This window comes from Lynx rufus, unplaced genomic scaffold (assembly GCF_022079265.1).
Source record: "Lynx rufus isolate CCGP_SWC_20201006 ecotype Redwood Valley unplaced genomic scaffold, mLynRuf1.p SCAF_16, whole genome shotgun sequence".
Taxonomy (NCBI): domain Eukaryota; kingdom Metazoa; phylum Chordata; class Mammalia; order Carnivora; family Felidae; genus Lynx; species Lynx rufus.
This window is the reverse complement of record NW_025814830.1, coordinates 44,382,578-44,396,425: the sequence shown is the minus strand read 5'-3', so window position 1 is coordinate 44,396,425 and position 13,848 is coordinate 44,382,578. Positions and strand designations below refer to the sequence as shown.

General features: G+C 40.1%; 1 protein-coding gene across 1 annotated transcript in view; it reads right to left on the bottom strand.

The window, feature by feature from the left end:
- HYDIN (HYDIN axonemal central pair apparatus protein) overlaps positions 1 to 13,848 on the bottom strand; it is a 340,954-nt gene that overhangs the window by 157,825 nt on the left and 169,281 nt on the right. The window contains 2 exon segments of the mRNA XM_047079251.1: positions 5,799 to 5,942; positions 10,694 to 10,837. Coding sequence (XP_046935207.1) covers positions 5,799 to 5,942; positions 10,694 to 10,837 — 288 coding nt within the window.

The following is a 13,848-nucleotide window of genomic DNA, read 5'->3' as shown; positions in this document are numbered from 1 at the left end:
TACACACATACAGATGCACATATCAGTACAAATAGATTAGTATGAAATACATACACAGCCACATTTCTTTTGTCCATAATTATGTATTCATACTTAAACATAATTAAATAGCTGGTATATCTAAATCCATATGGATATCTACACTATATCGATAACTATGGATATTTTATATACATATATGCACACACATCTTTTATTGGTTGAACATGAAAGCAAGGAAAATCTGGATGGGAATCATTTGAAGGAAGAGATTTTATTTTATTTTATTATTTTTTTTTCATTTGTTGAGGAATCAAGATACCATTGCATGATTAGATTTAAATTTAATCTTAAAAATTAACCTGAAAATTTCTTTATTTGATTAGACACATATCTAAATTATAACCAGGAAATGCAAATAATATTTCCATATATTTACTGATAGACTAGAATTCTAAATTATTACAACATTGAAACAGGTTTCTTTAGAGTATATGTTTTCACTTACTTTTTTTTAAATATAATTTATTGTCAAATTGGCTTTCATACAGCACCCAGTGCTCATCCCAACAAGTGCCCTCCTCAATGCCCATCACCCACTTTCCCCTCTCCCCAACCCCCATCAACCCTCAGTTTGTTCTGAAAGAAGAGATTTTAATAATAGTTGTGAGGTTATAAGGATTGCGAGTTGCAAAAGCGAAAGTCTGCAATGAATAACTTATAAAATATTCTTAACTGAATATAAATTAGATTGTAAAATGCTCTTCCTAAACAAGTGGGAAACATTCGTGGCTTAAGAAACTTTCAAAAGGCTTTCTAAAGCCCTAGGGGAGGGGCTCTGTAGAGGGTGACCCAGAAAAGGATGGATTAGGCAATTTAATTTCTTTTCTAATGCCTGCAATTCTAACTCTTAAGCACAGTGTTATTTACTTTCTGCTGTCTTCTATTCAACTTAAAATGACACTCCCGGAAGCTTGACAGAGTTTATTCAGTAGATTATGTTTATTCTTTTCTCTCTTTGATTCAAATCCCCGTGTGTTTCTGGATGTCAAGGCCACTGGAATACCTTACCATAGAAAGCCTGGCTATGAGTTAGCTTTTTTAGGAATTGCTCAATTCCCACAGTTAATCCACAGGAAAGCCACCTCCTGGTTTTGCAGAAAGTGCCCTGAGGCAGTTGGGAGGCATGCACACAGGGATGAGTCTTTCAGAGAGTACTTCCCTCTCTGCTGAGTTTTCAGGTTCAGGTATTTAACTGTGCACTTCAGTGACATGATTAGATGGTTTCTGTTGATAAAGCCAATCACCTGATTCAAGAATCAGAGAGAGGGCAATGACTCCTCAGGCAGCTAATCCCATCTGAAAGTGTGGCCTGTGCTTGTACAGGTGGCTTGGCAGAATTTAGAACCCATTCTTGGAGACGGTAACACATGGTATTGCAATGCCTCGTATTTAAATATCTTTGAAGATTGAGTTAAACATTTCCCCCATTTGTTGGTTTGTAGAAATGATACACATCCACAAAAATTCACATTATATATAAAAGCACGAGGAGAAGAAATTAAAAACTCATCCAAAATTTCACCATATATTATTTCTCAGAGTTAACATTTTGTAAGCATGAGTCCAGACATAATGGATGGATAAATAACATTTTTACAAAAAACGAAATTAAACTAATTTATTTTTTAAATGTTTGATTTTTTTCTCAAAAAAAAAAAAAAACACTTGAAAAAATATTCTTACACAAGAGATAATAATCCTAAAACCATAAACTCTGGAGCCAGACTTCTTGGGTCAAAATCCAGCCTCTGTCATTTACCAGCTCTGTGAATGTCAGCAACACTGCTTAGCCTTCCTAGCCCTGGGTGACTCTCTCTCTCAAAACTCTGTAGCCATTGCTGCATTGTCATCTGGCACTAAGTATTACGGTGGTGAAGTCGAAGTTAGTCTAAACTCTTCCCTTGATGGATCGGTCCCTTCTTTTCTGCATAGAGGCCATAGAATTTTTGGATTACCAATAAGACCAGTAATTTCACCAAGATATGACTCACTGTTGGATATTCCATAACATTTTGTCCCAAGACAAGGTATGGCATTGCTTTTAAAAATCTAAGCCTCTTGGGGCGCCTGGGTGGCGCAATCGGTCAAGCGTCCGACTTCAGCCAGGTCACGATCTCGCGGTCCGTGAGTTCGAGCCCCGCATCAGGCTCTGGGCTGAGGGCTCAGAGCCTGGAGCCTGTTTCCGATTCTGTCTCCCTCTCTCTCTGCCCCTCCCCCGTTCATGCTCTGTCTCTCTCTGTCCCAAAAATAAATAAACGTTGAAAAAAAAAATTAAAAAAAAAAAATCTAAGCCTCTTATCCAAGCCAAATAGTTCCCTGCCCCTGAGGCACCAGGGTTACAAGTGTATTGCTTAGCCTTGTGGAGATAATGTATGGATAAAAAAAAAATCACATTCATATATGTATTTAAAATTTTTGTATACACATGATAGTACACTGTGCACTCTTGTTCTGCAATTTGCTTTTTTCACTGGGAGATCACTCAGTGCATGTGGAGCTGCATTATTTATTCCATCATATAATTCCGCCATCATTGATTTAACCAATCTCCTACTGATGGATATTGGCTCCCAATCTTTGGCTCTTATAATCACTGTTACAATGAATACCCTTGTCTATATGTTGAATATTGTGTCTATATCTGAAGGGTAAATTTCTAGCAGAAGAATAACTCGGTCAAAGGGTATGGACATTTGAAATTTTGATAGCTGTAGCCATTTTGCCTTCCAATGTATACTTCCCCAACGCTGTGGGGGTGCCTATTTCTACATGCCCCTCCAACACAGAGCACTATCAAATTTTTGCTCTTTGCCAATCTGATAGGAAAAATAATTTGCATCTCTTCTAATGTGATTAAAGTTGAACACATTTTCATATATTTAAGAGACATTTTATTTTTCTTTCTGTGAACTATATTCTTTTCCTTTGCCTATTTTTCTATTGGTGTTTTCCTATTGATTTGTAAAAGCTCTTTATTTATTTTTAAATATTTATTTATTTTTGAGGACAGAGAGAGAGAGAGAGAGTGTGTGTGTGAGTGAGCGGGGGAGGGGCAGAGAGAGAGGGAGACAGAATCTGAAGTAGGCACTAGGCTCTGAGCCCAGTGCAGGACTTGAACTCACAAACTGTGAGATCATGACCTAAGCCGATGTCAGACACTCAACAGACTGAGCCACCCAGGTGCCCCAAAGCTCTTTGTTTTTTTAAACTATATGTATGCTTTTATTAAAGTTACACATGCAAATAATATGAAAGGCCCAACTGTGCTAGCAGAATTATTACAGGAAGCAATAGTTCCTGACCCAACCAGGGATCCTAACAGTCCAGAGACCACCATCAATTTGTGTAGTAGGACTGGTCTACAGAACAGCTTCCTTGGGCAGAGAAGGGGTTATCAGTTGGTGGACATACCCCAGACACCAGTTATCATCCTGGAGGGCTAAAATCACACTAGAAACACTGAAGTTCCCCTGGCACTTTGATCCATTTCTCTGGGAAGGCACTTATCTTTAGATCTGGGGATAAAAGCCAGCTGCCCATGTTTTTTGTGTGTGGGGTCAGGTGGGACAGCTGTCTAGTACACATGGAATCTCTCTATTTTCAGTGTTCTCCTCACACTTGTTGCCTCCGAGCCCATGCTACTCAGCTTGAATGACTCTCATGTCTCTGCGGTCTCACAGGAGAATTTTTTAGAATGCTGGTTTTTGTGCCCGTGCCCTTTTGGTCAACCCACTCCATCCTCATTCTGTCTTCTAGAATTTGTTTAAATCTCCCATTATCTGCTTATTACCATCTTCTTCCTTCTTTATCTTACTGTTCTGGGCTTCTTTCCTTCTGAACATTTCTACTTTTGTCTTAAGATTTCAGGAGGGACAAGAGAGTGTGTCTAATCTACCACCCAGATGGAGAAAGCTGCTCACATCTGAATTTTCACTTTATCATCCATTTGTTCTCCTCTGCCCTGTGAGCTTACCCTTCATCTCCACTTTGAACACTTGAATCTCATCTTTAAGCTCTTTTTAAAGACAGGTCATACCATCTACCATTTCTCTGAGGCTGCAGAAAACTACATTCATACTTTCGGTCTCCTTCCTTGTATAGGCTCCCTAGCAGTAGGTTTTTCTTCTGCCTCTCCCTTTTATTTCTCTATTCAAAGATCTTAGCTGGTGTTTTCCCAGCTCAGGCTTGAAGGAAACCCACTAAGTAATTGGTGGGGAAGGGAGGGTGGTAGTGCAGTTTACAGCCACAAGTCAGGTATTGTCTGCAACCCTCTCACTAAGCACCTCTGTCCCCCCATCTCCCTCCAAGATCCATCTCCCTGAGCGAGGCTCACGGCAAATCTCCTTCAGTCATGGGCTCCCTCTTCTGAGATCTCAGGATTGCTGCCTGCCCTCCCTTCCTCCTTTTTACCTCTTCTTCATTAGCTGTCTCCCCAGATTGGGAGGCTGAACACAGTGGTGTATGGATCTGGTTTCTCCCTCACTCCTTCGCTACAGCTCTGCAGTGCCACTGGCCGCATGGCCCCGCCGTTCCCACCAATGCCCGCATGTTCCGCAAAGGATCGCAGGGGTGATCTTTTTTTTTTTTTTTTAAAGTTTATTTGTTTATTTTGAGAGAGAAAGAGAGAGTGCAACGAAGAGAGGAGCAGAGAGGGAGACAGGAAGAGGGAAAGAGAGAATCCTAAGAAAAGAGAGAATGCTAACAGCATAGGGCTCTATCCCATGAACCGTGAGATCATGACCTGAACTGAAATTAAGAGTTGGACACTCAACTGACTGAGCCACCCAGGCGCCCTGCACAAGGGTGATCTTGTAGGGATGTTTAGAGAACACTGCATCCTGCGTCAGACTGGGGAGGCTCAATAGCTCACAGCCTCCTCCCCCAGCCCAGTTCAGATTTCTTAGTATCTGGAGATGGGCTCTCTGGTTTAGGGACTGGGTTTTAGCCATTTCCTTCTTGCCTAGAGTATGGAACTTTGATTTAGAAAAGTAGAATTAATAGGTTTCTATTATCATTAGTGGAAAGTCACTGTTTTCTGAAGATTACAATGGGCAAGAATGAAGGGTTATCATAATGAGCCAAAGTTCTTACACCATTAATAACAGTTGGGTGAGGGACACCTGGGTGGATCAGTCAGTTAAGAGTCTGACTCTTGATTTCAGCTCAGGTCATGATCTCAAAGTTCATGAATTTGAGCCCCACACTGGGCTCTGCACTGACAGCAATGGAGCCCGCTTGGGATTCTCTGTCTCCCTTTCTCTCAGCCTCTCCCTCTCCCCCATGATCTCTCTCCCTTTCTCTCTCTCAAAAATAAATAAATAAATAAATAAATAAATAAACAAACAAACATTAAAAAAAATCATAGTAGAGGGGCGACTGGGTGGCTCATTCGGTTAAGCGTCTGATTTCGGCTCAGGTCGTGATCTCACCACTTGTGAGTTTGAGCCCCCTACTGGGCTCTGTGCTGACAGCTCAGAGCCTGGAGCCTGCTTCAGATTCTATGTCTCCTTCTCTCTCTGCCCCTTCCTCGCTCGTTCCCTCTCTCTCTCACATATAAATATTTAACAAAATTAAAAAATAGTTGAGTGATATTGGAATTTATGACATATAAATCTTCTTTATTCTTTCCTCTTTGTTTCTTAAATTCTTCCTACCTGTCTGGACTGAAATTAGGTAGCATGCTGACATTATTCTCTTCCTTTGTCACACACACAACTCTCCTAGGAGCTTGTTAAGACAGCACTCTGTCAACTTACCTCAGGAGTTAATGGCAGTGGAGATTTATCAGTCTCGCAGATACAGAAGGGTCTGCTTGTGGAGACCAACACATTCACTGGCAGGGTGGAAATGTTCTTCATGACCAACGGCTGGTAATCAGGTTCCAGGACAGTGTTTGGTTTCTGCAAAAAGGGAAAAAGAAGAAACCAAGTTATGATAAACATGTAAGCCTTTAGCAACCAAAGTCTCATCATCAGTGTTAACAACAGAATTAGCATTCCCCACCCCTCCTTGCTCTCTGTCTCTCTTTCACTGTCTTCCCCCATCCTTGTACAGACTTAGATAATTCATTCGCAATTTATGGTGGACTATTGAAAAGTGATCCTACATAAGCCAGAAAACAAAGACTAGATTTCTTACTCTCTTGTGGCCAGGTTAAGAACACCTATACGTGCCATGCCTCTGGATAGTACTATTACTATAGAAGTTTCCAGTGTCATAAAACAAAGTCTAATAATTAGTGATACCTAATGGAAGAACCCATGCATCATTATAATGAACAAAACATTATTTTCCTTATATTTTTTCTATGCTCAAAATATCCAATTTGCAAAAATATATACATTTGTAATATATTGTTATATTGACAAAATGCTCATAACTATTTCTGTAAATTTTTCCCAATAACACTGGGATCGTTGATGTAGAAGCATCTTTCCACTTTCTTAGATACATCAAATTTCATTCTTCAACTGAAGAAAGCATCAGCAATGGATCTTAACCTGAAAATTTCTGGTCAGACTGAATTTTTCTCATTCTAATGTTGGAGTCCACATCATTTCTTGTGTGCTTTGGAAAGGGGGTCTTTTAATAACAGCAGGAGGCAACAGAAGCCTCAATCTGTGGCTTCCAACAATAGACTCCCTCCAATCATTCCCTGGCTCTTCCACAACTCTGGCCTGTTTTCCCCAGGCCTCATGGTTTTGATTTGCTGTTCCAATTTCAGTTAAATCATTCTGATTCTATATTTTGGTCTGACTCTGTCTCTGCTTCTTTGTTCAACACAATCTTCCTTCTCCTGTGGTTCCTGGCTCCCCTGGCTCTGAGGTGCTTAGGTAACCAGTGCCCATTGTGTCTTTGTTGGCTTGGGCTGCTATAACAAATATCATAGACTGGGTGGCTTCAATAACAGATGTTTCAGAGTTCTGGAGGTTGGGAAGTCCAAGATCAAGGTGCCAGCAGATCCGGTGTCTGGCTTTAGATAGCTATCTTCTCACTATGTCCTTGCATGGCTGAGAAGGAGATGATCTCTCTTGTCTCTATTTTTCAGGGCACTAATCCCATTCTTTTAAAAAAATTTTTTTTAATGTTTATTTATTTTTGAGAGACAGAGACAGAGCACAAGCAGGGGAGGGGCAGCGAGAGAGGGAGACACAATCCAAAGCAGTCTCCAGGCTCCGAGCTGTCAGCACCGAGCCCGATGCGGGGCTCGAACTCATGAACCATGAGATCATGACCTGAGCCGCAGTTGGACGCTTAACTGACTGAGTCACCCAGTCACCCTAATCCCATTCTTGAGGTCTCTACCTTCATGACCTAATCATCCTCTCAAAGGCCTTACCTTCAACATCATCACACTGGGGATTAGGACTTCAACATGTGAATTTGGGGAAGACACATTCAGTCCATAACAGTTAGCTCAAGCATCCTGCCTCGGCTGCACTGTTCGAGATCCCTACACACTCCCAGAGTTCTCTGAGGGGCTCAGTCTGGCACTTACCATGAGATGCCAGGCATTGTTTCCCTCCCTCTAACATGGCAATACAGGCACTGAATTCACCTTGTATTTGCAGATGATGATATACTACATTTTGTGAGAGGGATGAAGCAGCACTTTTGGGCCATACAAAGCTGTCCACTCAGTGACCTTCCCCCAGGCCGCTGTGTCACTGCAGAAAGCATTGAAGTGAAGAAGCCATAGTCGGTTGGTTTTGGCAAGAGGCCACTTAGAGGTTAGAGATGAGGAGGAGTCGATGCACACAGAGCCGTTCTATTTTAAAATGACCCCTTCTCTCTGGGTTGTTTGTCTCCCCAAATATCAAGAGACAGGTTTTGCTGGTGGACTTCATGAAGCAAACTGGCTGCTACTTTCAGTTGACCTTTTCAATTCCCCAGAGATGTGATTTCATCTGTGTGCCTTAGGAATGGCATCACAGTTATAAAGTAGATCAAATCTGAGGAAATGGTTATAGAAAAATTCTTCCCATAGGTAGGGCTGGTATCATTATAGTCTAATGTACTAATTCATATATGCTGCCTTGAGCCCAAAATGAGACAGGACAGATAATTTGGTGTTATGTAATTAAATCTGAACACCAACACCAACAGGCCTCTTGTGCATACTGGTTTAATAAAGTTGCATTTCTTCATTGTCCCTGGTGTGGCTTAAATATGAGCAGGAAATAAACAATGAAAAATATACTAGTTGGACAGATTTCACAATTATAATATTTGGGGGGGGGAAGGAGAGAAGGGCAAAAACAAACACGGAGTTCTGACAATTTGTTTTTTAATTCGATAAGTTGCTGCCATATATAAAATATTTGCTCTTTTATTTTAGTGATAAACTCAGAGATGTAAACAAGAATATGTTAAAAAAAAAACAACCCAAGGCTTAAGGATATAAAAAAGAAGGAACACTATACACACATTTTTATGGGTGTTTATAGGCTTAGAAAAAAATATCTAATAAGAAACCGGGCTGCATATTTAACATACACTGTAATGTCTTGCAAAGAATAGCTATTCAATAAATACTTACTGAATCTTCTCTGAATAGCGGAATTTAGAGGAAACATGATGCCACCAAATTTGGTGCAGCTGTTGCCAATAAATATCTTTCCTGATTACTTAAAAAAGGAAGAATTTAAAACACTAATGAAAACTTAGTAACTCTGGCAGAAACTCCTGTAGTATTTTCTTGTTATATGTCTCATGGAGCTTGTTTCAGCTGGTTTATCATCCTGTAGCTGAAACCCTTATTCTACTCCTTCAGTGTCTGCTTTCTGCACTAGTCCATTAAGCCAGGGTTTTGCCTTGCCTTGGCGGCCTAATATAATGTAAGTGCTCAAAATTATCTGTTGGTTTGAAGTGAACTTGTACATCTCACCTCCCTTACTTGATTATAAGCTCCCATACTCATATCCTAACAGAGCACTTTATCCATGGTGGGTGCTCAATAGATATTTATTTAATATTAACAAAATATAATGAAATCCACTAACAGAATAAATGGTCTTGAACATTCTCCTGCAAGCCTCCAAGTAGTGAAAGGAATCCTGGTTGATTGCCCCATGATCAGTTAGGCGCTGCCAGACATAGCCCATTTGTACAACACCATGTCAGGATTTAGCTTGGATTATGTACATCCCACACTATGGAACAATGGCTTACTTAATACCCGGTTTTCCCAGTTGGCATGAGGTTCATCTGGGTGGGTCTAGTCTCACTGCTATATCCCTAGCACTCAACACAGTGCCTAGGACATGGTAGGCCTTGATAAATACTCCACTCAGCAGCCAGCATGACTGTTTCATTGAATAAATCTGACCATGTCACTCCCCTCCCTCCCTAAAGCCCTCCAATGGTCACCCAGAACAAAACCCAAAGTCCAGAACATACCTCCCATCCATGTCAAATTCCTCTGGCCTCTGCCCATTTCTCTAGATGGACCTCATGTCATTCTGGGCACGTTCTCTAAAGTGGCCTTTCAGTTGTATATATTCACCAAGCTCTTTCCTAACTTGGGCCCTTCACATGTGCAGTTCCCTCTGCCTATTGATTCTCTGCTCGTCCCTCATCACCATACTAACTTCTATTTCTCCTTCAAGTCTCAAGTCTAGGCACTTGCTGACAGAGCCATCTAGGACCACATGTACAAATATGGCCATGTCTCCAAGACATGTTCTCGTAGAGCCTTATACCTTATCTTCATAACACTGTTTAGAATTGAATCTTAAACAACTAAATTGTAATAATTTGTTTATGGTCTATAACCCTGACCAGTCTCTTAGCTTTCACGATGTCAGGCTGGTTCACCAGATTTCCAGCACCAATGCAGTCCTCAACTCAGAAGAGGCATTCTCTACCTATCTATTTTGAATGGTACATAATTCTAGGATGGAAGTCTGCTGAGGAGTACGTCCAGTCCTGCTGTGATGTCTCCTTCCACCTCTTCCCCATCCTGACCCCCCTGCCCTGAGCAGCAGCCATTCTTCATTTCCCCTGTCGTATGCCTCCTCCATTTAGTGCTTGTCCTTAATAGTTATATAAAGTCATGGGAATTTATAGCCATATAAATTAAAGAGTATGAATCAAAGAGTTTAGGTTGATTATTCTCAAGCAGTGTTAGGTGACCGCATAAGAGCTTAACTTGCATCTCCGTTCCCTTACACGTATGACGGAATGATAATAGAACCCACTGGATAGATTGTTGTGAGGAAACAACTGGGAAAATGTAGTTGAGGAATATGGCCTGATGCCAGTGCCTACCAATCAGTAAATGGCAGCTTTTCTTACTGATTATTATAATTATCAATAATTCTACTCTAACCCTTTCTATACTGAGATGTTTATTTCACCTGGTTAGAATAAAAGGATCAACTAAAATGCATTTTCAGTGCACTGGAATACGCCTTCGTTTACTTTGTCTTATATATCAGGAACGAGGCAAGTAGAATTTCCATAACAATTCACATTTCAAAGGAATGTAGGTTTAGATTCAGAAGTTTTAGTTAAATGTGTATTGGTTTCTGAAGCTTAGAAAACATTCACTGGGTGTGGGTATAACAGGCTTCCCATTAATTTAGCTTCCAAAATGAAAATGTGAACGAGCTGACCCCTACTTAGTGCACCCACCCCAGGCAGCACTGACCTTCTCCAGTCGGTATATGAGCTGTTTGGTGGAGAGCTGGATAAGTGGCGCTATAAACTCACAGATGATATTCACAGTCATCAGCAAGCTCTTCCCCTTCTGTGCCCCGATGATGGCATGGCACACCAGCTTTTCTTTGACTATCTGTAGACGAGACACATCAGCACTTGTGGAATATCCATAGCTCAGAAAACTTAATTCTCAAAATCAACAAGCTGATTCTCAACTACCTGCCTGGTGACACCAGGAAAGAGCACATTTTTCCAAATAGTGCATTTCAGGGATTGCTCTCTGTCACACAATTAAAGTCTGATTGGTTGAATATGTCCTGGATGTGTTTGTTTCTGACTGCTCCCAAGGACACAATCAATTGACATTCATTTCAACCTATATATACATATATATTACAGGAAAATGTATCATGCATCAGAACTGCTAAGGACTGAACATACAAAACAGACAAGGCAGACAAAGCAGGTAAAATCCTTACTGGGCTTATGGTTCAGGTAGATACATGATTTCTTATCAAGCTAGGCAGGAACTATGGCTAGAAAAGTTTTGCCTTTCATGCTTGAATGTTTAAAAATCATGCTGTAGATTCTCCCAACAAAAGGAGTCCAAGGCCAGATGGCTTTCCAGGGGAATTCTACCAAACATTTAAATAAGAGTTAACACCTATTATTTTGAAGCTGTTCCAAAAAAAGAAATGGTGTAAATACTTCCAAACTCATTCTCTGAGGCCAGCATTACCCTGATTCCAAAACTAGACAAAAAGACCCCACTAAAAAGAGTTACGGGCCAGTATCCCTGTTGAACATGGATGCAAAAATCCTCAATGAAACACCAGCAAATCAATCAATGTGATACATCACAGTAATAAAAGAAAGGATATGATCCTCTCAATAGATGCAGAGAAAGTGTTTGACAATATACAGCATCCCTTCTTGATAAAAACCCTCATGAAAATAGGGATAGAAGAATCATACCTCAAAATCTTAAAAGCCACATATGAAAGACCCACCACTAATATCATCCTCAATGGGGAAAAACTGAGAGCTTTCCCTCTAAGGTCAGGAACACGACAAGAATGTCCACTCTCACCACTGTTGTTCAATATAGTATTGGAAGTCCTAGGCTCAGCAATCAGACAACACAAAGAAAAGGCATCCAAATTGGAAAGGAAGAAGTCAAACTTCCACTCTCCACAGATGACATGATACTCTATGTGGAAAACCGAAAAGACTCCACCAAAAAATTGCTAGAACTAATCCATGAATTCAACAGTCACAAGGTATAAAATAAATGTACTGAAATCAGTTGCATTTCTATACACCAATAATGAAACAGCAGAAAGAGAAATCAAGGAATCGATCCCTTTTACAAGTGCACCAAAAACGATGAAATACCTAGGAATAAACCTAACCAAAGAGGTGAAAAATCTATACAATGAAAACTATAGAAAGCTTATGAGAGAAGTTGAAGAAGACACACACACACAAATGGAAAAACATTCCATGCTCATGGATTGGAAAAACAAATATTGTTAAAATGTCGATATTACCCAAAGCAATCTACATATTCAATGCAATCACTATCAAAATAACACCAGCATTCTTTGCAGAGCTAGAACAAACAATCCTAACATTTGTATAGACCAGAAAAGACCCCGAATAGCCAAAGCAATCCTGAAAAAGAAAAGCAAAGTTGGAGGCATCACCATTCTGGATTTTAAGCTGTATTACAAAACAGACACATAAACCAATGGAATAGAATAGAGAACCCAGAAACTGACCCACAAACATATGGCCAACTTATCTTTAACAATGCAGGAAAGAATATCCAATGGAAAAAAGTCTCTTCAGCAAATGGTGTTGGGAAAACTGGGCAGTGACATGCAGAAAAATGAACCTGGACCACTTTCTTACACCATTCTCAAAAATAAATTCAAAATGAATGAAAGACCTAAACGTAAGACAGGAAGCCATCAAAATACTAGAGGAGAAAACAGGCAACAACCTCTATGACCTTGGCTGCAGCAACTTCTTACTTGATATGTCTCTGGAGGCAAAGGAAACAAAAGCAAAAATGAATGATTGGGACCTCATCAAAATAAAAAGCTTCTGCACAGTGAAGGAAACAATCAGCAAAACTAAAAGGCAACCGACAGAATGGGAGAAGATATTTGCAAATGACATATTAGATAAAGGGTTAGCATGCAAAATCTATAAAGAACTTATCAAACTCAACACTCAAAAAACAAATAATCCAGTGAAGAAATGGGCAAAAGACATGAATAGACAATTTTCGAAAGAAGACAAGCAGATGGCTAACAGACACATGAAAAAATGCTCACATCACTCATCATCAGAGAAATACAAATAAAAATCACAATGAGATACCACCTCACACCTGTTAGAATGGCTAATGTTAACAACTCAGGCAACAACAGATGCTGGTGAGCATGTGGAGAAAGAGGAGCCCTTTTGCACTGCTGGTGGGAATGCAAGCTGGTGCAGCTACTCTGGAAAAAAGTATGGAGGTTCCTCAAAAAATTAAAAATAGAACTACCCTACAACTCAGAAGTTGCATTACTAGGTATTTATCCAAAGGATACAGGAGTGCTGATTCAAAGGGGTGCATGCACCCCAATGTTTATAGCAGCCCTATTGACGATGGCCAAAGTATGGAAAGAGCCCAAATGTCCATCAGCTGAGAAATGGGTAAAGATGTGGTGTATACATACATACAATGAAATACTACTTGGCGATCAAAAAGAATGAAATCTTGCCATTTGCAACAACATGGATGCAACTACAGTATATCATGCTAACTATCATCTGATTTCACTCATATGTGGAATTTAAGATACAAAACAAATGAACATAAGGAAAGGAAAGCAAAAGGAATATAAAAACAGAGAGGGAGACAAACCATAAGAGACTCTTAAATACAGAGAACAAATTGAAGGTTGCTGGCAGGGTGTTAGGTGGGGGGAAGGGTTAAATGGATGATGGGTATTAAGGGGACACTTGTTGGGATGAGCACTGGGTGTTATATGTAAGTGATGAATCACTAAATCTTATTCCTGAAATCATTATTAAAATAAACAAACAAATAAACAAACAAGCTATTAAAAGCCTTAAAAAAATAAAAAT